At 39.1% G+C, this 21,663-nt stretch overlaps 1 protein-coding gene and 2 pseudogenes across 1 annotated transcript; all 3 read right to left on the bottom strand.

The window, feature by feature from the left end:
• Nucleotides 570-686, bottom strand: Vom1r-ps66 (vomeronasal 1 receptor pseudogene 66; annotated as a pseudogene).
• Vom1r-ps89 (vomeronasal 1 receptor pseudogene 89) lies at nucleotides 10,370-10,486 on the bottom strand (annotated as a pseudogene).
• On the bottom strand, nucleotides 10,370-16,786 carry Vom1r58 (vomeronasal 1 receptor 58). The gene is made up of 2 exons (XM_039096085.1): nucleotides 15,980-16,786; nucleotides 10,370-10,486 (listed from the first exon to the last, which is right to left on the bottom strand). The coding sequence occupies exons 1-2, from the start codon at nucleotides 16,784-16,786 to the stop codon at nucleotides 10,370-10,372; spliced, it is 924 nt and encodes a 307-aa protein (XP_038952013.1).
• Between the last annotated feature and the right edge of the window lie 4,877 nt (nucleotides 16,787-21,663).

Raw genomic sequence — 21,663 nt, 5'->3', positions numbered from 1 at the left:
CAAATCATCAGGCCTGAATATATACATAAAAGTCACATTATGAGGAATAGAAAGTATTTATTTTTTTAGGAACACCTGCCCCAACACACATACATTGCAACAATTAATGCAAAAAGAAGCCATGTATTTGAAAGAGAGCAAGAACAAGAAAATACAAAGGGTTCGGAAGGGAGAACAGGAATTGAAAAATAACATAATTCCATCATAATTTTAAAGATAGAAGAAATAACTAAAAACATACTAAAACAATAAAAACAATTTTTGGTGACTCAAAGTCAGCTACGGTTCACAGACATCCACTGGACAACTGCTAGTTATTCCTCATAAGAGAACCACACACACAGCAGTATTGAGAAAGTTGGTAGTTAAGAAATGGAAATTCTTTTACACAATGGTTAACAGGTGTTCATAAGAAGAGAAAACCCAATAAAATGTATAACCAAAGCCACAAATAGTATTTCAAAAATTTGACTCACATTCAAATTCTTAATTCTATGAAAATTATTAAGACACTATTTTAATGCCTGGAAAGTGGGGGTTTCCGTTCAGCCATGGAGCAAACTTTGAAATCAGGTCACTCTCAGTACAGAAAATGAAGAAATGAATTGCAGAATAACTTTATTATTCTTCATGAGTAAAAAAGGACAGATGGTTGGGTAGAATGTCGTGAAAAGTGAATTTATTGAAAACATTAATAAACAAGTAAAAGCCTACAGAGAGGAGTCACAAAAATCCCTGAAAGAATTCCAGGAAAACACAATAACAGTTGAAGGAATTAAAAATGGAAATAGAAGCAATCAAGAAAGAACACATGGAAACAACCCTGGATATAGAAAACCAAAAGAAGAGACAAGGAGCTGTAGATACAAGCTTCACCAACAGAATACAAGAGATGGAAGAGAGAATCTCAGGAGCAGAAGATTCCATAGAAATCATTGATTCAACTGTCAAAGATAATGTAAAGCGGAAAAAGCTACTGGTCCAAAACATACAGGAAATCCAGGACTCAATGAGAAGATCAAACCTAAGGATAATAGGTATAGAAGAGAGTGAAGACTCCCAGCTCAAAGGACCAGTAAATATCTTCAACAAAATCATAGAAGAAAACTTCCCTAACCTAAAAAAAGAGATACCCATAGGCATACAAGAAGCCTACAGAACTCCAAATAGATTGGACCAGAAAAGAAACACCTCCCATCACATAATTGTCAAAACACCAAACGCACAAAATAAAGAAAGAATACTAAAAGCAGTAAGGGAAAAAGGTCAAGTAACATATAAAGGCAGACCTATCAGAATCACACCAGACTTCTCGCCAGAAACTATGAAGGCCAGAAGATCCTGGACTGATGTCATACAGACCCTAAGAGAACACAAATGCCAGCCCAGGTTACTGTATCCAGCAAAACTCTCAATTAACATTGATGGAGAAACCAAGATATTCCATGACAAAACCAAATTTACACAATATCTTTCTACAAATCCAGCACTACAAAGGATAATAAATGGTAAAGCCCAACATAAGGAGGCAAGCTATACCCTAGAAGAAGCAAGAAACTAATCGTCTTCGCAACAAAACAAAGAGAATGAAAGCACACAAACATAACCTCACATCCAAATATGAATATAACGGGAAGCAATAATCACTATTCCTTAATATCTCTCAATATCAATGGCCTCAACTACCCAATAAAAAGACATAGATTAACAAACTGGATACGCAACGAGGACCCTGCATTCTGCTGCCTACAGGAAACACACCTCAGAGACAAAGACAGACACTACCTCAGAGTGAAAGGCTGGAAAACAACTTTCCAAGCAAATGGTCAGAAGAAGCAAGCTGGAGTAGCCATTCTAATATCAAATAAAATCAATTTCCAACTAAAAGTCATCAAAAAAGATAAGGAAGGACACTTCATATTCATCAAAGGAAAAATCCACCAAGATGAACTCTCAATCCTAAATATCTATGCCCCAAATACAAGGGCACCTACATACGGAAAAGAAACCTTACTAAAGCTCAAAACACACATTGCACCTCACACAATAATAGTGGGAGATTTCAACACCCCACTCTCATCAATGGACAGATCATGGAAACAGAAATTAAACAGTGATGTCGACAGACTAAGAGAAGTCATGAGCCAAATGGACTTAATGGATATTTATAGAACATTCTATCCTAAAGCAAAAGGATATACCTTCTTCTCAGCTCCTCATGGTACTTTCTCCAAAATTGACCATATAATTGGTCAAAAAACGGGCCTCAACAGGTAAAGAAAGATAGAAATAATCCCATGCGTGCTATCGGACCACCACGGCCTAAAACTGGTCTTCAATAACAATAAGGGAAGAATGCCCACAAATACTTGGAAATTGAACAATGCTCTACTCAATGATAACCTGGTCAAGGAAGAAATAAAGAAAGAAATTAAAAACTTTTTAGAATTTAATGAAAATGAAGATACAACATACTCAAACTTATGAAACACAATGAAAGCTGTGCTAAGAGGAAAACTCATAGCGCTGAGTGCCTGCAGAAAGAAACAGGAAAGAGCATATGTCAGCAGCTTGACAGCACACCTAAAAGCTCTAGAACAAAAAGAAGCAAATACACCCAGGAGGAGTAGAAGGCAGGAAATAATCAAACTCAGAACTGAAATCAACCAAGTAGAAACAAAAAGGACCATAGAAAGAATCAACAGAACCAAAAGTTGGTTCTTTGAGAAAATCAACAAGATAGATAAACCCTTAGCCAGACTAACGAGAGGACACAGAGAGTGTGTCCAAATTAACAAAATCAGAAATGAAAAGGGAGACATAACTACAGATTCGGAGGAAATTCAAAAAATCATCAGATCTTACTATAAAAACCTATATTCAACAAAATTTGAAAATCTTCAGGAAATGGACAATTTCCTAGACAGATACCAGGTATCGAAGTTAAATCAGGAACAGATAAACCAGTTAAACAACCCCATAACTCCTAAGGAAATAGAAGCAGTCATTAAAGGTCTCCCAACCAAAAAGAGCCCAGGTCCAGACGGGTTTAGTGCAGAATTTTATCAAACCTTCATAGAAGACCTCATACCAATATTATCCAGACTATTCCACAAAATTGAAACAGATGGAGCCCTACCGAATTCCTTCTACGAAGCCACAATTACTCTTATACCTAAACCACACAAAGACACAACAAAGAAAGAGAACTTCAGACCAATTTCCCTTATGAATATCGACGCAAAAATACTCAATAAAATTCTGGCAAACCGAATTCAAGAGCACATCAAAACAATCATCCACCATGATCAAGTAGGCTTCATCCCAGGCATGCAGGGATGGTTTAATATACGGAAAACCATCAACGTGATCCATTATATAAACAAACTGAAAGAGCAGAACCACATGATCATTTCATTAGATGCTGAGAAAGCATTTGACAAAATTCAGCACCCCTTCATGATAAAAGTCCTGGAAAGAATAGGAATTCAAGGCCCATACCTAAACATAGTAAAAGCCATATACAGCAAACCAGTTGCTAACATTAAACTAAATGGAGAGAAACTTGAAGCAATCCCACTAAAATCAGGGACTAGACAAGGCTGCCCACTCTCTCCCTACTTATTCAATATAGTTCTTGAAGTTCTAGCCAGAGCAATCAGACAACAAAAGGAGATCAAAGGGATACAGATCGGAAAAGAAGAGGTCAAAATATCACTATTTGCAGATGATATGATAGTATATTTAAGTGATCCCAAAAGTTCCACCAGAGAACTACTAAAGCTGATAAACAACTTCAGCAAAGTGGCTGGGTATAAAATTAACTCAAATAAATCAGTTGCCTTCCTCTATACAAAAGAGAAACAAGCCGAGAAAGAAATTAGGGAAACGACACCCTTCATAATAGACCCAAATAATATAAAGTACCTCGGTGTGACTTTAACCAAGCAAGTAAAAGATCTGTACAATAAGAACTTCAAGACACTGAAGAAAGAAATTGAAGAAGACCTCAGAAGACGGAAAGATCTCCCATGCTCATGGATTGGCAGGATTAATATAGTAAAAATGGCCATTTTACCAAAAGCGATCTACAGATTCAATGCAATCCCCATCAAAATACCAATCCAATTCTTCAAAGAGTTAGACAGAACAATTTGCAAATTCATCTGGAATAACAAAAAACCCAGGATAGCTAAAACTATCCTCAACAATAAAAGGACTTCAGGGGGAATCACTATCCCTGAACTCAAGCAGTATTACAGAGCAATAGTGATAAAAACTGCATGGTATTGGCACAGAGACAGACAGATAGACCAATGGAATAGAATTGAAGACCCAGAAATGAACCCACACACCTATGGTCACTTGATTTTTGACAAAGGAGCCAAAACCATCCATTGGAAAAAAGATAGCATTTTCAGCAAATGGTGCTGGTTCAACTGGAGGGCAACATGTAGAAGAATGCAGATCGATCCATGCTTATCACCCTGTACAAAGCTTAAGTCCAAGTGGATCAAGGACCTCCACATCAAACCAGACACACTCAAACTAATAGAAGAAAAACTAGGGAAGCATCTGGAACACATGGGCACTGGAAAAAATTTCCTGAACAAAACACCAATGGCTTATGCTCTAAGATCAAGAATTGACAAATGGGATCTCATAAAACTGCAAAGCTTCTGTAAGGCAAAGGACACTGTGGTTAGGACCAAACGGCAACCAACAGATTGGGAAAAGATCTTTACCAACCCTACAACAGATAGAGGCCTTATATCCAAAATATACAAAGAACTCAAGAAGTTAGACCGCAGGGAAACAAATAACCCTATTAAAAAATGGGGTTCAGAGCTAAACAAAGAATTCACAGCTGAGGAATGCCGAATGGCTGAGAAACACCTAAAGAAATGTTCAACATCTTTAGTCATAAGGGAAATGCAAATCAAAACAACCCTGAGATTTCACCTCACACCAGTGCGATTGGCTAAGATCAAAAACTCAGGTGACAGCAGATGCTGGCGAGGATGTGGAGAAAGAGGAACACTCCTCCATTGTTGGTGGGATTGCAGACTGGTAAAACCATTCTGGAAATCAGTCTGGAGGTTCCTCAGAAAATTGGACATTGAACTGCCTGAGGATCCAGCTATACCTCTCTTGGGCATATACCCAAAGATGCCTCAACATATAAAAGAGACACGTGCTCCACTATGTTCATTGCAGCCTTATTTATAATAGCCAGAAAATGGAAAGAACCCAGATGCCCCTCAACAGAGGAATGGATACAGAAAATGTGGTACATCTACACAATGGAATATTACTCAGCTATCAAAAACAACGAGTTTATGAAATTCGTAGGCAAATGGTTGGAACTGGAAAATATCATCCTGAGTGAACTAACCCAATCACAGAAAGACATACATGGTATGCACTCATTGATAAGTGGCTATTAGCCCAAATGCTTGAATTACCCTAGATCGCTAGAACAAACGAAACTCAAGACGGATGATCAAAATGTGAATGCTTCACTCCTTCTTTAAATGAGGAAAAAGAATACCCTTGGCAGGGAAGGGAGAGGCAAAGATTAAAACAGAGACTGAAGGAACACCCATTCAGAGCCTGTCCCACATTTGGCCCATACATATACATCCACCCAATTGGACTAGATGGATGAAGCAAAGAAGTGCAGACCGACAGGAGCCGGATGTAGATCGCTCCTGAGAGACACAGCCAGAATACAGCAAATACAGAGGCGAATGCCAGCAGCAAACCACTGAACTGAGAATAGGTCCCCTATTGAAGGAATCAGAGAAAGAACTGGAAGAGCTTGAAGGGGCTCGAGACCCCAAAAGTACAACAATGCCAAGCAACCAGAGCCTCCAGGGACTAAGCCACTACCTAAAGACTATACATGGACTGACCCTGGACTCTGACCCCATAGGTAGCAATGAATATACTAGTAAGAGCACCAGTGGAAGGGGAAGCCCTGGGTCCTGCTAAGACTGAACCCCCAGTGAACTAGTCTATGGGGGGAGGGCGGCAATGGTGGGAGGGTTGGGAGGGGAACACCCATAAGGAAGGGGAGGGGGGAGGGGGATGTTTGCCCGGAAACCGGGAAAGGGAATAACACTCGAAATGTATATAAGAAATACTCAAGTTAATAAAAAAAAAAAAAAAAAAAAAAAAAAAAATTCTGGCAAACCGAATTCAAGAGCACATCAAAACAATCATCCACCATGATCAAGTAGGCTTCATCCCAGGCATGCAGGGATGGTTTAATATACGGAAAACCATCAACGTGATCCATTATATAAACAAACTGAAAGAACAGAACCACATGATCATTTCATTAGATGCTGAGAAAGCATTTGACAAAATTCAACACCCCTTCATGATAAAAGTCCTGGAAAGAATAGGAATTCAAGGCCCATACCTAAACATAGTAAAAGCCATATACAGCAAACCAGTTGCTAACATTAAACTAAATGGAGAGAAACTTGAAGCAATCCCACTAAAATCAGGGACTAGACAAGGCTGCCCACTCTCTCCCTACTTATTCAATATAGTTCTTGAAGTTCTAGCCAGAGCAATCAGACAACAAAAGGAGATCAAAGGGATACAGATCGGAAAAGAAGAGGTCAAAATATCACTATTTGCAGATGACATGATAGTATATTTAAGTGATCCCAAAAGTTCCACCAGAGAACTACTAAAGCTAATAAACAACTTCAGCAAAGTGGCTGGGTATAAAATTAACTCAAATAAATCAGTTGCCTTCCTCTATACAAAAGAGAAACAAGCCGAGAAAGAAATTAGGGAAACGACACCCTTCATAATAGACCCAAATAATATAAAGTACCTCGGTGTGACTTTAACCAAGCAAGTAAAAGATCTGTACAATAAGAACTTCAAGACACTGAGGAAAGAAATTGAAGAAGACCTCAGAAGATGGAAAGATCTCCCATGCTCGTGGATTGGCAGGATTAATATTGTAAAAATGGCCATTTTACCAAAAGCAATCTACAGATTCAATGCAATCCCCATCAAAATACCAATCTAATTCTTCAAAGAGTTAGACAGAACAATTTGCAAATTCATCTGGAATAACAAAAAACCCAGGATAGCTAAAGCTATCCTCAACAATAAAAGGACTTCAGGGGGAATCACTATCCCTGAACTCAAGCAGTATTACAGAGCAATAGTGATAAAAACTGCATGGTATTGGAACAGAGACAGACACATAGACCAATGGAATAGAATTGAAGACCCAGAAATGAACCCACACACCTATGGTCACTTGATTTTTGACAAAGGAGCCAAAACCATCCAATGGAAAAAAGATAGCATTTTCAGCAAATGGTGCTGGTTCAACTGGAGGTCAACATGTAGAAGAATGCAGATTGATCCATGCTTATCACCCTGTACAAAGCTTAAGTCCAAGTGGATCAAGGACCTCCACATCAAACCAGACACACTCAAACTAATAGAAGAAAAACTAGGGAAGCATCTGGAACACATGGGCACTGGAAAAAATTTCCTGAACAAAACACCAATGGCTTATGCTCTAAGATCAAGAATCGACAAATGGGATCTCATAAAACTGCAAAGCTTCTGTAAGGCAAAGGACACTGTGGTTAGGACAAAACGGCAACCAACAGATTGGGAAAAGATCTTTACCAATCCTACAACAGATAGAGGCCTTATATCCAAAATACACAAAGAACTCAAGAAGTTAGACCGCAGGGAAACAAATAACCCTATTAAAAAATGGGGTTCAGAGCTAAACAAAGAATTCACAGCTGAGGAATGCCGAATGGCTGAGAAACACCTAAAGAAATGTTCAACATCTTTAGTCATAAGGGAAATGCAAATCAAAACAACCCTGAGATTTCACCTCACACCAGTGCGATTGGCTAAGATCAAAAACTCAGGTGACAGCAGATGCTGGCGAGGATGTGGAGAAAGAGGAACACTCCTCCATTGTTGGTGGGATTGCAGACTGGTAAAACCATTCTGGAAATCAGTCTGGAGATTCCTCAGAAAATTGGACATTGAACTGCCTGAGGATCCAGCTATACCTCTCTTGGGCATATACCCAAAAGATGCCTCAACTTATAAAAGAGATACGTGCTCCACTATGTTCATCGCAGCCTTATTTATAATAGCCAGAAAATGGAAAGAACCCAGATGCCCTTCAACAGAGGAATGGATACAGAAAATGTGGTACATCTACACAATGGAATATTACTCAGCTATCAAAAACAACGAGTTTATGAAATTCGTAGGCAAATGGTTGGAACTGGAAAATATCATCCTGAGTGAGCTAACCCAATCACAGAAAGACATACATGGTATGCACTCATTGATAAGTGGCTATTAGCCCAAATGCTTGAATTACCCTAGATCCCTAGAACAAATGAAACTCAAGACGGATGATCAAAATGTGAATGCTTCACTCCTTCTTTAAATGAGGAAAAAGAATACCCTTAGCAGGGAAGGGAGAGGCAAAGATTAAAACAGAGACTGAAGGAACACCCATTCAGAGCCTGCCCCACATGTGGCCCATACATATACAGCCACCCAATTAGACAAGATGGATGAAGCAAAGAAGTGCAGACCGACAGGAGCCGGATGTAGATCGCTCCTGAGAGACACAGCCAGAATACAGCAAATATAGAGGCGAATGCCAGCAGCAAACCACTGAACTGAGAATAGGTCCCCTATTGAAGGAATCAGAGAAAGAACTGGAAGAGCTTGAAGGGGCTCGAGACCCCAAAAGTACAACAATGCCAAGCAACCAGAGCTTCCAGGAACTAAGCCACTACCTAAAGACTATACATGGACTGACCCTGGACTCTGACCCCATAGGTAGCAATGAATATCCTAGTAAGAGCACCAGTGGAAGGGGAAGCCCTGGGTCCTGCTAAGACTGAACCCCCAGTGAACTAGACTGTTGGGGAGAGGGCGGCAATGGGGGGAGGGTTGGGAGGGGAACACCCATAAGGAAGGGGAGGGGGGAGGGGGATGTTTGCCCGGAAACCAAAGAATTATTATTAAGTATTAAATAAATTAAAAAAAAACTGAGACTTCAAGAGCCTCTCTCTAATCCTTGCTTGGTGGTTAAACAATATTATTATTATTATTATTATTATTATTATTATTATTATTATTATTATAACAATGATATCATCATATTCATGATTGTTTTGTATTATTGAGACACAGTTTTTATTTTTTTAATTTTCATTATATATATTTCTTTACTTACATTTCAAATGTTATTCCCCTTCCCAGTTTCCTGTCCATAATCCCCCATCCCCTCCGATCCCACTCCTCCATACTGTGTTCCCCCATCTATCCCCCTTATTGCCCACCCTAGCATACGTCTGGGGGACCAACCTTGGGCTTCCCCTTCCACTGGTGCCCCAACAAGATTATTCTCTGTTACATATGCAGTTGGAGACCTGGGTCAGTCCATGTATAGTCTTTTGGTTGGGAATCCCCCTCTAACTCTTAAAATCTTTCTATTACCCATTTCTTGAGCTTTAAGTGCAGGAATTGTGTTATTGGTACATCTGTTCGGATTGGAAGTCACTATTCTGCATTTCAACTACTCTTGGTTTTTTTTTGTAATGGTCTCCATCTATTGCAAAGAGAGGTTTACTTGATGCAAGGATGGAGCCTTAAGGAGGCCTCAACTTGACACAAAGGACTACAGGTAACTAAGGAATGTCAAGAATAGGAGAAATGTTCTTCAACAGGGAAGAGCATAACAATTGGTTCAACTGCAACTGCTTATCCAATACCAAATCATCAGGCCTGAATATATACATAAAAGTCACATTATGAGGAATAGAAAGTATTTATTTTTTTAGGAACACCTGCCCCAACACACATACATTGCAACAATTAATGCAAAAAGAAGCCATGTATTTGAAAGAGAGCAAGAACAAGAAAATACAAAGGGTTCGGAAGGGAGAACAGGAATTGAAAAATAACATAATTCCATCATAATTTTAAAGATAGAAGAAATAACTAAAAACATACTAAAACAATAAAAACAATTTTTGGTGACTCAAAGTCAGCTACGGTTCACAGACATCCACTGGACAACTGCTAGTTATTCCTCATAAGAGAACCACACACACAGCAGTATTGAGAAAGTTGGTAGTTAAGAAATGGAAATTCTTTTACACAATGGTTAACAGGTGTTCATAAGAAGAGAAAACCCAATAAAATGTATAACCAAAGCCACAAATAGTATTTCAAAAATTTGACTCACATTCAAATTCTTAATTCTATGAAAATTATTAAGACACTATTTTAATGCCTGGAAAGTGGGGGTTTCCGTTCAGCCATGGAGCAAACTTTGAAATCAGGTCACTCTCAGTACAGAAAATGAAGAAATGAATTGCAGAATAACTTTATTATTCTTCATGAGTAAAAAAGGACAGATGGTTGGGTAGAATGTCGTGAAAAGTGAATTTATTGAAAACATTAATAAACAAGTAAAAGCCTACAGAGAGGAGTCACAAAAATCCCTGAAAGAATTCCAGGAAAACACAATAACAGTTGAAGGAATTAAAAATGGAAATAGAAGCAATCAAGAAAGAACACATGGAAACAACCCTGGATATAGAAAACCAAAAGAAGAGACAAGGAGCTGTAGATACAAGCTTCACCAACAGAATACAAGAGATGGAAGAGAGAATCTCAGGAGCAGAAGATTCCATAGAAATCATTGATTCAACTGTCAAAGATAATGTAAAGCGGAAAAAGCTACTGGTCCAAAACATACAGGAAATCCAGGACTCAATGAGAAGATCAAACCTAAGGATAATAGGTATAGAAGAGAGTGAAGACTCCCAGCTCAAAGGACCAGTAAATATCTTCAACAAAATCATAGAAGAAAACTTCCCTAACCTAAAAAAAGAGATACCCATAGGCATACAAGAAGCCTACAGAACTCCAAATAGATTGGACCAGAAAAGAAACACCTCCCATCACATAATTGTCAAAACACCAAACGCACAAAATAAAGAAAGAATACTAAAAGCAGTAAGGGAAAAAGGTCAAGTAACATATAAAGGCAGACCTATCAGAATCACACCAGACTTCTCGCCAGAAACTATGAAGGCCAGAAGATCCTGGACTGATGTCATACAGACCCTAAGAGAACACAAATGCCAGCCCAGGTTACTGTATCCAGCAAAACTCTCAATTAACATTGATGGAGAAACCAAGATATTCCATGACAAAACCAAATTTACACAATATCTTTCTACAAATCCAGCACTACAAAGGATAATAAATGGTAAAGCCCAACATAAGGAGGCAAGCTATACCCTAGAAGAAGCAAGAAACTAATCGTCTTCGCAACAAAACAAAGAGAATGAAAGCACACAAACATAACCTCACATCCAAATATGAATATAACGGGAAGCAATAATCACTATTCCTTAATATCTCTCAATATCAATGGCCTCAACTACCCAATAAAAAGACATAGATTAACAAACTGGATACGCAACGAGGACCCTGCATTCTGCTGCCTACAGGAAACACACCTCAGAGACAAAGACAGACACTACCTCAGAGTGAAAGGCTGGAAAACAACTTTCCAAGCAAATGGTCAGAAGAAGCAAGCTGGAGTAGCCATTCTAATATCAAATAAAATCAATTTCCAACTAAAAGTCATCAAAAAAGATAAGGAAGGACACTTCATATTCATCAAAGGAAAAATCCACCAAGATGAACTCTCAATCCTAAATATCTATGCCCCAAATACAAGGGCACCTACATACGGAAAAGAAACCTTACTAAAGCTCAAAACACACATTGCACCTCACACAATAATAGTGGGAGATTTCAACACCCCACTCTCATCAATGGACAGATCATGGAAACAGAAATTAAACAGTGATGTCGACAGACTAAGAGAAGTCATGAGCCAAATGGACTTAATGGATATTTATAGAACATTCTATCCTAAAGCAAAAGGATATACCTTCTTCTCAGCTCCTCATGGTACTTTCTCCAAAATTGACCATATAATTGGTCAAAAAACGGGCCTCAACAGGTACAGAAAGATAGAAATAATCCCATGCGTGCTATCGGACCACCACGGCCTAAAACTGGTCTTCAATAACAATAAGGGAAGAATGCCCACAAATACTTGGAAATTGAACAATGCTCTACTCAATGATAACCTGGTCAAGGAAGAAATAAAGAAAGAAATTAAAAACTTTTTAGAATTTAATGAAAATGAAGATACAACATACTCAAACTTATGAAACACAATGAAAGCTGTGCTAAGAGGAAAACTCATAGCGCTGAGTGCCTGCAGAAAGAAACAGGAAAGAGCATATGTCAGCAGCTTGACAGCACACCTAAAAGCTCTAGAACAAAAAGAAGCAAATACACCCAGGAGGAGTAGAAGGCAGGAAATAATCAAACTCAGAACTGAAATCAACCAAGTAGAAACAAAAAGGACCATAGAAAGAATCAACAGAACCAAAAGTTGGTTCTTTGAGAAAATCAACAAGATAGATAAACCCTTAGCCAGACTAACGAGAGGACACAGAGAGTGTGTCCAAATTAACAAAATCAGAAATGAAAAGGGAGACATAACTACAGATTCGGAGGAAATTCAAAAAATCATCAGATCTTACTATAAAAACCTATATTCAACAAAATTTGAAAATCTTCAGGAAATGGACAATTTCCTAGACAGATACCAGGTATCGAAGTTAAATCAGGAACAGATAAACCAGTTAAACAACCCCATAACTCCTAAGGAAATAGAAGCAGTCATTAAAGGTCTCCCAACCAAAAAGAGCCCAGGTCCAGACGGGTTTAGTGCAGAATTTTATCAAACCTTCATAGAAGACCTCATACCAATATTATCCAGACTATTCCACAAAATTGAAACAGATGGAGCCCTACCGAATTCCTTCTACGAAGCCACAATTACTCTTATACCTAAACCACACAAAGACACAACAAAGAAAGAGAACTTCAGACCAATTTCCCTTATGAATATCGACGCAAAAATACTCAATAAAATTCTGGCAAACCGAATTCAAGAGCACATCAAAACAATCATCCACCATGATCAAGTAGGCTTCATCCCAGGCATGCAGGGATGGTTTAATATACGGAAAACCATCAACGTGATCCATTATATAAACAAACTGAAAGAACAGAACCACATGATCATTTCATTAGATGCTGAGAAAGCATTTGACAAAATTCAACACCCCTTCATGATAAAAGTCCTGGAAAGAATAGGAATTCAAGGCCCATACCTAAACATAGTAAAAGCCATATACAGCAAACCAGTTGCTAACATTAAACTAAATGGAGAGAAACTTGAAGCAATCCCACTAAAATCAGGGACTAGACAAGGCTGCCCACTCTCTCCCTACTTATTCAATATAGTTCTTGAAGTTCTAGCCAGAGCAATCAGACAACAAAAGGAGATCAAAGGGATACAGATCGGAAAAGAAGAGGTCAAAATATCACTATTTGCAGATGACATGATAGTATATTTAAGTGATCCCAAAAGTTCCACCAGAGAACTACTAAAGCTAATAAACAACTTCAGCAAAGTGGCTGGGTATAAAATTAACTCAAATAAATCAGTTGCCTTCCTCTATACAAAAGAGAAACAAGCCGAGAAAGAAATTAGGGAAACGACACCCTTCATAATAGACCCAAATAATATAAAGTACCTCGGTGTGACTTTAACCAAGCAAGTAAAAGATCTGTACAATAAGAACTTCAAGACACTGAGGAAAGAAATTGAAGAAGACCTCAGAAGATGGAAAGATCTCCCATGCTCGTGGATTGGCAGGATTAATATTGTAAAAATGGCCATTTTACCAAAAGCAATCTACAGATTCAATGCAATCCCCATCAAAATACCAATCTAATTCTTCAAAGAGTTAGACAGAACAATTTGCAAATTCATCTGGAATAACAAAAAACCCAGGATAGCTAAAGCTATCCTCAACAATAAAAGGACTTCAGGGGGAATCACTATCCCTGAACTCAAGCAGTATTACAGAGCAATAGTGATAAAAACTGCATGGTATTGGAACAGAGACAGACACATAGACCAATGGAATAGAATTGAAGACCCAGAAATGAACCCACACACCTATGGTCACTTGATTTTTGACAAAGGAGCCAAAACCATCCAATGGAAAAAAGATAGCATTTTCAGCAAATGGTGCTGGTTCAACTGGAGGTCAACATGTAGAAGAATGCAGATTGATCCATGCTTATCACCCTGTACAAAGCTTAAGTCCAAGTGGATCAAGGACCTCCACATCAAACCAGACACACTCAAACTAATAGAAGAAAAACTAGGGAAGCATCTGGAACACATGGGCACTGGAAAAAATTTCCTGAACAAAACACCAATGGCTTATGCTCTAAGATCAAGAATCGACAAATGGGATCTCATAAAACTGCAAAGCTTCTGTAAGGCAAAGGACACTGTGGTTAGGACAAAACGGCAACCAACAGATTGGGAAAAGATCTTTACCAATCCTACAACAGATAGAGGCCTTATATCCAAAATACACAAAGAACTCAAGAAGTTAGACCGCAGGGAAACAAATAACCCTATTAAAAAATGGGGTTCAGAGCTAAACAAAGAATTCACAGCTGAGGAATGCCGAATGGCTGAGAAACACCTAAAGAAATGTTCAACATCTTTAGTCATAAGGGAAATGCAAATCAAAACAACCCTGAGATTTCACCTCACACCAGTGCGATTGGCTAAGATCAAAAACTCAGGTGACAGCAGATGCTGGCGAGGATGTTGAGAAAGAGGAACACTCCTCCATTGTTGGTGGGATTGCAGACTGGTAAAACCATTCTGGAAATCAGTCTGGAGGTTCCTCAGAAAATTGGACATTGAACTGCCTGAGGATCCAGCTATACCTCTCTTGGGCATATACCCAAAAGATGCCTCAACTTATAAAAGAGATACGTGCTCCACTATGTTCATCGCAGCCTTATTTATAATAGCCAGAAAATGGAAAGAACCCAGATGCCCTTCAACAGAGGAATGGATACAGAAAATGTGGTACATCTACACAATGGAATATTACTCAGCTATCAAAAACAACGAGTTTATGAAATTCGTAGGCAAATGGTTGGAACTGGAAAATATCATCCTGAGTGAGCTAACCCAATCACAGAAAGACATACATGGTATGCACTCATTGATAAGTGGCTATTAGCCCAAATGCTTGAATTACCCTAGATCCCTAGAACAAACGAAACTCAAGACGGATGATCAAAATGTGAATGCTTCACTCCTTCTTTAAATGAGGAAAAAGAATACCCTTAGCAGGGAAGGGAGAGGCAAAGATTAAAACAGAGACTGAAGGAACACCCATTCAGAGCCTGCCCCACATGTGGCCCATACATATACAGCCACCCAATTAGACAAGATGGATGAAGCAAAGAAGTGCAGACCGACAGGAGCCGGATGTAGATCGCTCCTGAGAGACACAGCCAGAATACAGCAAATATAGAGGCGAATGCCAGCAGCAAACCACTGAACTGAGAATAGGTCCCCTATTGAAGGAATCAGAGAAAGAACTGGAAGAGCTTGAAGGGGCTCGAGACCCCAAAAGTACAACAATGCCAAGCAACCAGAGCTTCCAGGAACTAAGCCACTACCTAAAGACTATACATGGACTGACCCTGGACTCTGACCCCATAGGTAGCAATGAATATCCTAGTAAGAGCACCAGTGGAAGGGGAAGCCCTGGGTCCTGCTAAGACTGAACCCCCAGTGAACTAGTCTATGGGGGGAGGGCGGCAATGGGGGGAGGGTTGGGAGGGGAACACCCATAAGGAAGGGGAGGGGGGAGGGGAATGTTTGCCCGGAAACTGGGAAAGGGAATAACACTCGAAATGTATATAAGAAATACTGAAGTTAATAAAAAAAAAGTGAATTTATTGACTCCAATTTTGGAAATTTTTCATTTGAATAAAATCCATAAAGAGTGACAGAGTTGTTCAACCAATAAATTATCACAAAGCAGCTCACTAGAGACAGGATGCTGTGGGTGGCTTTGCGCTCAGGGGATGGCTGGGAAGAAAGATTTGGCCTGCGGAGATGCTGCGCTCCCTTCTGATGTCTGTAGAGGAAAAACACCATGTAGAGGCTGGCACACATCATGATGGTCACAAAGAAGAGATCATGAATGATGACAATGCTAAGAAATGACCCTGAATTGTGGTTTCCCATCAGCTTGTTTTGACAAAGACCATCTGTATATCCATGGCCAACAAGAGTATTATTGGATTTGGCTACTACCATTGGAAGCATACATCCATAGATGAGTAGGTTAATAAGCCAGGAGCAAAGTATGGAAGAAAAAATCCATGTAGAAAGTCTAGGCTTAAGCCAGGCACACTTAGAAGTACTGGGAGTGATGATGATGACGTGGACCGTGCTTAAAACACAGGTGCTGCAGATGGACAGACCCCGGCTGACTCTGAATGAAAACAAAACTGCCTTACAACCGATATCATCCAGAAAATTGGGTACTCCAAAGGATAACATGATATCTTTTGTCAATAGGAATATGATCAGCAAAATATTGACTATTGTCAGGTGAATACAAACTGAATCTATCAACTTCTTATAATGAGGCCTGAAGACAAAAGTGTATATATATAATAAGAACAGTGCTGAGTTCCCCAGGATACCAAGACAGAACTGGAATATGAGAAAGATCTGGATGATGGTGTCACTTGGAAGCATGATGTTCATGTGGGAAAGGTTTGTTAAGGCTAGGGTACCAAATGAATGGATTGATTTCAAAAAATATAAATGGTGTCTGTAGAAAATTATATTGCTCAGGAGCCGAGAGACTGAAGAATTATCCAATTCTTTATTTTACTCTTCTACTTCCTACTCATCTTCTTTATTTCTTCTATTAGTTATTCAACTCAGGAATTCTCTGTGTATCCCTGTCTGGAACTTACTCTGGAGAACAGGCTGCCCTCACACTCAGAGAGATCCACCTACCTCTACTGCCCAAGTGCTGGGATCAAGTGTGTGCACCAACACCAACTAGAGAAATGTACAACTCATTTCAATGTTTGGTCCAGAGATGGCACTTTAGCAACTGCATTCCTGGGATTCTAGGCCATCTTAGGGGATAAAATAAAGTGTTGAGAACCATAATTGGATGACTCCACACAAACATCCTGAATTCTGTTATGTCAGGCAGAAGGATATGTTGACCTATATGAAAGGGAAATTTGCATGTTATGAGCAACTTAAAAATTATTTATTCCATGTATAGGAGTGTTTGCCTGCATGTCTATGCATTATATACATGCCTCAGAAACAAACCCTGGATCTCTGGAAGAGCAGTTATTGGTCTTTAATTGTTGAGCCATCCTTCAAGCTCCAATGAATTTCTATCCAATAGTCAATACTATTACTTTAACCTAAGTATCAATGTTTTCATGTTTTCAACAACATATGCTTCTATCACACAGGTGTGAACATGACCTTCAATGTTTGGGCTGCACATATATTTCTGTCAGCATACCGATGACTAAATTCTTAGGCTTTCCATATGGTACTCTTTGCCTCTCATTCTACTCTACAGGCTAACCAGCACTATTCTGAGACATTTCATTTGACTTTATATATTTATTTTGCTCACAACATAGAGCTGAGCAGCCAATAGGTGAACTCAAAGGCCAGCGTGAGAGACTACATAACCCACAGTATTGAGCACATCATCACAAAAATATGTTTTGTATGATATTCAGGGACAAAAACAATCAGACTGGTTCTGATTGATAAACGCATCCTAACAAAGATTTGTATATTTTGTTTTGCAACATTTGAATTCTATTTGCACTTGAAAGTTCTTTTGTATCATGTTACAGAGGCAGAGTTCTCTGGATCATAGTTGCACATAAAATGACAATGAAAGAAGATTCATTAACTTTGACTGTTAAATTCACAATATTGTTATGACACCTATGTTGTGGAGTTTGGTGTATTTGTGTGAAGTTGTTGTGTGTGAACTTTAGACTTAATCCTGCACTGATCTAACTATTTAAGTTACCTGAAATACAATCCTTTATACTTTGATGTTTGTCTATGGATTCCTCAAGAGTCTATTTTATCCTGACAAAGTCTATTAGTCTTTTCCCAAAGTGCTGGTCTGAATTCTCATTAATCACTATAAATCTCAGATTTGGCATGAATCCCGAGGACAGTCAAGATATTTTAAGGTAAGAGACCAAAATTGAACTACTTAATGAGTGAGCTGAATAGGCAGAATGCCTTCCTGAGAGGAACAAAACTAATTTTAAATTTAAATCAATATACAGAGATTTATACCAATGGAAAATTTAAACTTTTTTCAATTATAAATTGTGGACCAACGTAAAAAAATATAACCTTAATTTTGTATCAAAATTTAAAGATTAGAAGAAATGTAAGATTATGGCTATAAAATGTTTCATTTAAGAGTATTCACCCAACTCATTCAAGAATGCAAGGGTTGAAGAAGAGAGAACAGGAACCCCTTGAGGGGAATTGAAGGAAGTACTGAAAGAGTTGAAGGATCTTGCAACCCCAAAAGAACAACACTGCCAACCCAAATCCCATGGGGAAGAGAGAGGACCACACAGGAGTGCAGACATCTCGAGGTTGCAGGACAGATTGCAACCTCTGCACACCTCGGCCCACATCTCTGGTCAAGGGGAAACTGCACAGTGCCTCTGAACAAAGGGATATAGGAACAGACAACTGCTACACTTCTGGTCTGTGTGCAGGACTTAACTGATCCTGGCAAACAGCTCCCTGCAACCAAATCACATGTTGGACAGAGCTCGAACTCAGAAGTATAGATACTCCTGAGAAGTCAGAAGAGAATATATTGTTCACAGTCCAGATCCAAGAGGGAATTGCGTAGTGCCATCTGTAAACATGGGGTGCAAGGACCTACATGAGCAATCACAGGCAGGACCCTTTGATTCCTGCCCATGCCTATAGCTGAAAGACAATCTTCAGCAGCACTGACATGCCTGAAATCAGAGCACCTGTTCTCAGGAAAGGCTGAAAGAAAACAAAAAAAAAAAAACAGTTCTACAGGAGTGCTGACACAGAGGCCTACAGCAGGGTCAAGTCACTCCCAGAAACAGAAAGTCAATCAAACATGAGAGAAAACCCAAGGGCTAGAGGCAAACACAGGAACCTAAGCAACAGAAACCAAGACTATTTGGCATCATCAGAATCCAGTACTCCCACCAAAGCAAACACTGAATATCCAAACACCAGAAAAGCAAGATCTAGATTGAAAATCACATTTGATCAGGATGATGGAGGACTTTAAGACTTTAAGGGCTTTTTTTTAAGACTTTAGGACTTTAAGGACATGAAGAACTCCCTTGGAGAAATGCAGAAAAACAGAAGTAAACAAGTAGAAGCCCTTAGAAAGGAAACACAAAAATCCCTGAAAGAATTACAGGAAAACACAACCAAACAGGTGAAAAAATTGAAAATAGAAATAGAAACAGAGAAGAAAGCACAAAGGAAGACAACCCTGGAGACAGAAAACTAAAGGAAGTGAAAAGATGCCATAGATACAAACATCACCAACAAAATACAAGAGATTGAAGAGAAAAACCGAAGGGCAGAAGATACCATAGAAAACATTGACAAAACTGTCAGAGATAATGTAAAATGCAAAAGGCTCCTAGACGAAAAAATACAGGAAATCCAGGACACAATGAGAAGATCAAACCTAAGGATAAGAGGTATAGGAGAAAGTGAAGACTCCCAACTTAAAGGGCCAGTAAATATATTCAACAAAATTATAGAAGAAAACTTCCCTAACCTAAAGAAAGAGATGCCCATAAACATACAAGAAGCCTACAGAACTCCAAATAGATTGGACCAGAAGAGAAATTCCTCCCATCACATAATACTTAAAACAACAAATGCACAAAACAAAGGAAGAATCTTAAAAGCAGTAAGGGGAAAGGGTCAAGTGACATATAAAAGCAAACCTATAAGAATTACACCAGGGCTGGAGAGATGGCTCAGCCGTTAAAGGCTAGGCTCACAACCAAAAAGAATTACACCAGACTTCTTACCAAAGATCATGAAAGCCAGAATATCATGGACAGATGTCATATAGACTCTAAGAGAACACAAATGCCAGCCCAAGTTACTGTATCCAGCAAAACGTTCAATTAACATAGATGGAAAAACCAAGATATTCCATGACAAAACCAAATTTACACAATATCTTTCTGTAAATCCAGCCCTACAAAGGGTAATATAGATGGAAAACTCCAACACAAGGAGAGAAACTACACCATACAGAAAGCAAGAATATAATTTCCTTGCAGTGAAACCAAAAGAGAGTCAAAAAAACATAATTCCACCTCTAACAATGAAAGTAACAGGAAGTAACAATCACTATTCCTTAATATCTCACAATATCGATGGACTCAATTCCCCAATAAAAAGACATAGACTAACAGAATGGATATGTAGAGAGGACCCAGCATTTTGCTGCATGCAGAAAACACACCTCAGAGACAAAGACAGACACTACCTCAGAGTAAATCGCTGGGAAACAACTTAACAAGCAAATGGCCAGAAGAAACAAGCTGGAGTTGCCATTTTCATATCCAATAAAATTGGCTTTCAACCAAAAGTCATTTTAAAAGATAAGGAAGGAAACTTCATAATCATCAAAGGAAAAATTCACCAGGAATAACTCTCAATCCTAAATATCTAAGCTCCAAAGACAAGGGCACCTACATACGTAAAAGAAACCTTACTAAACCTCAAAGCACACATTGAACCTCATATGATGATAGAAGGATATTTCAACACCCCACTCTCATGAGTAGACGGATCATGGAAACAGAAATTATACAGAGATGTGAAGAAACTAACAGAAGTTATGAATCAAATGGATTTAACAGATATTTATAGAACATTCCATCCTAAAACAAAAGGACATACCTTCTTCTCAGCACCTCATGGAAACTTCTCCAAAAGTGGCCATATAATCAGTCACAAAACAGGCCTCAAGAGATACAGGAAGATAGAAATAATCCCGTGCATCCTTTCAGATCACCATTCATTAAAACTGATCTTCAATAACAATAATGACAGAAAACCCACATATACATGTCAGTTGAACAATGCTCTCCTCAGTGACAACTGGGTAAAGAAAGAAATAAAGAAATTGGACAAAGATTTGACAGAATAGGTATGTTCATCTCTCATGTGAAGAGGGAGGAAAGAGAGACTACTTAAGAGAGGGCAACATAGGCTGCCGCTGCAGAGAGCTCGTGAACAGCACCCCACGAGCTAACTTGAGCCTTGGGACCACAGGTAAGACCAACTTTTCTGCTGCAAGAAACCTGCCTGGTGAACTCGGGACACACAGAGGCAGAATTCCTCTAGGACCTGGCACTCCCTGTGTTTACCAGGAGTCGCACACCCACGGATCCTGGCCCGCAGCAGCTCTCTGCTCCCAGACCCCGTGGGAGAGAGACCTCACCACCTGGTCAGGTGGGCACTCCTGAGGCTGCAGAGCGGAAGAGACCACCAACACTGCCCACCACTGCCCACATCCCTGGCCCAAG

The sequence above is a fragment of the Rattus norvegicus genome, chromosome 1, assembly GCF_036323735.1.
Source record: "Rattus norvegicus strain BN/NHsdMcwi chromosome 1, GRCr8, whole genome shotgun sequence".
Taxonomy (NCBI): Eukaryota; Metazoa; Chordata; class Mammalia; order Rodentia; family Muridae; genus Rattus; species Rattus norvegicus.
Note: the sequence above shows the minus strand (reverse complement) of the source record. Positions and strands in the feature narration are given on the sequence as shown.

What these genes read in the sequence shown, in the direction of transcription:
- Vom1r58 (XM_039096085.1), bottom strand. Translation starts at nt 16,786, where the DNA reads ATGCTTCCAAGTGACACCATCATCCAGATCTTTCTCATATTCCAGTTC. An exon ending in AAAAATTTCCAAAATTGGAG is followed by an intron (nt 10,487 to 15,979) that starts TCAATAAATTCA and finishes TTATTAATGTTT; the next exon opens with TCAATAAATTCACTTTTCAC.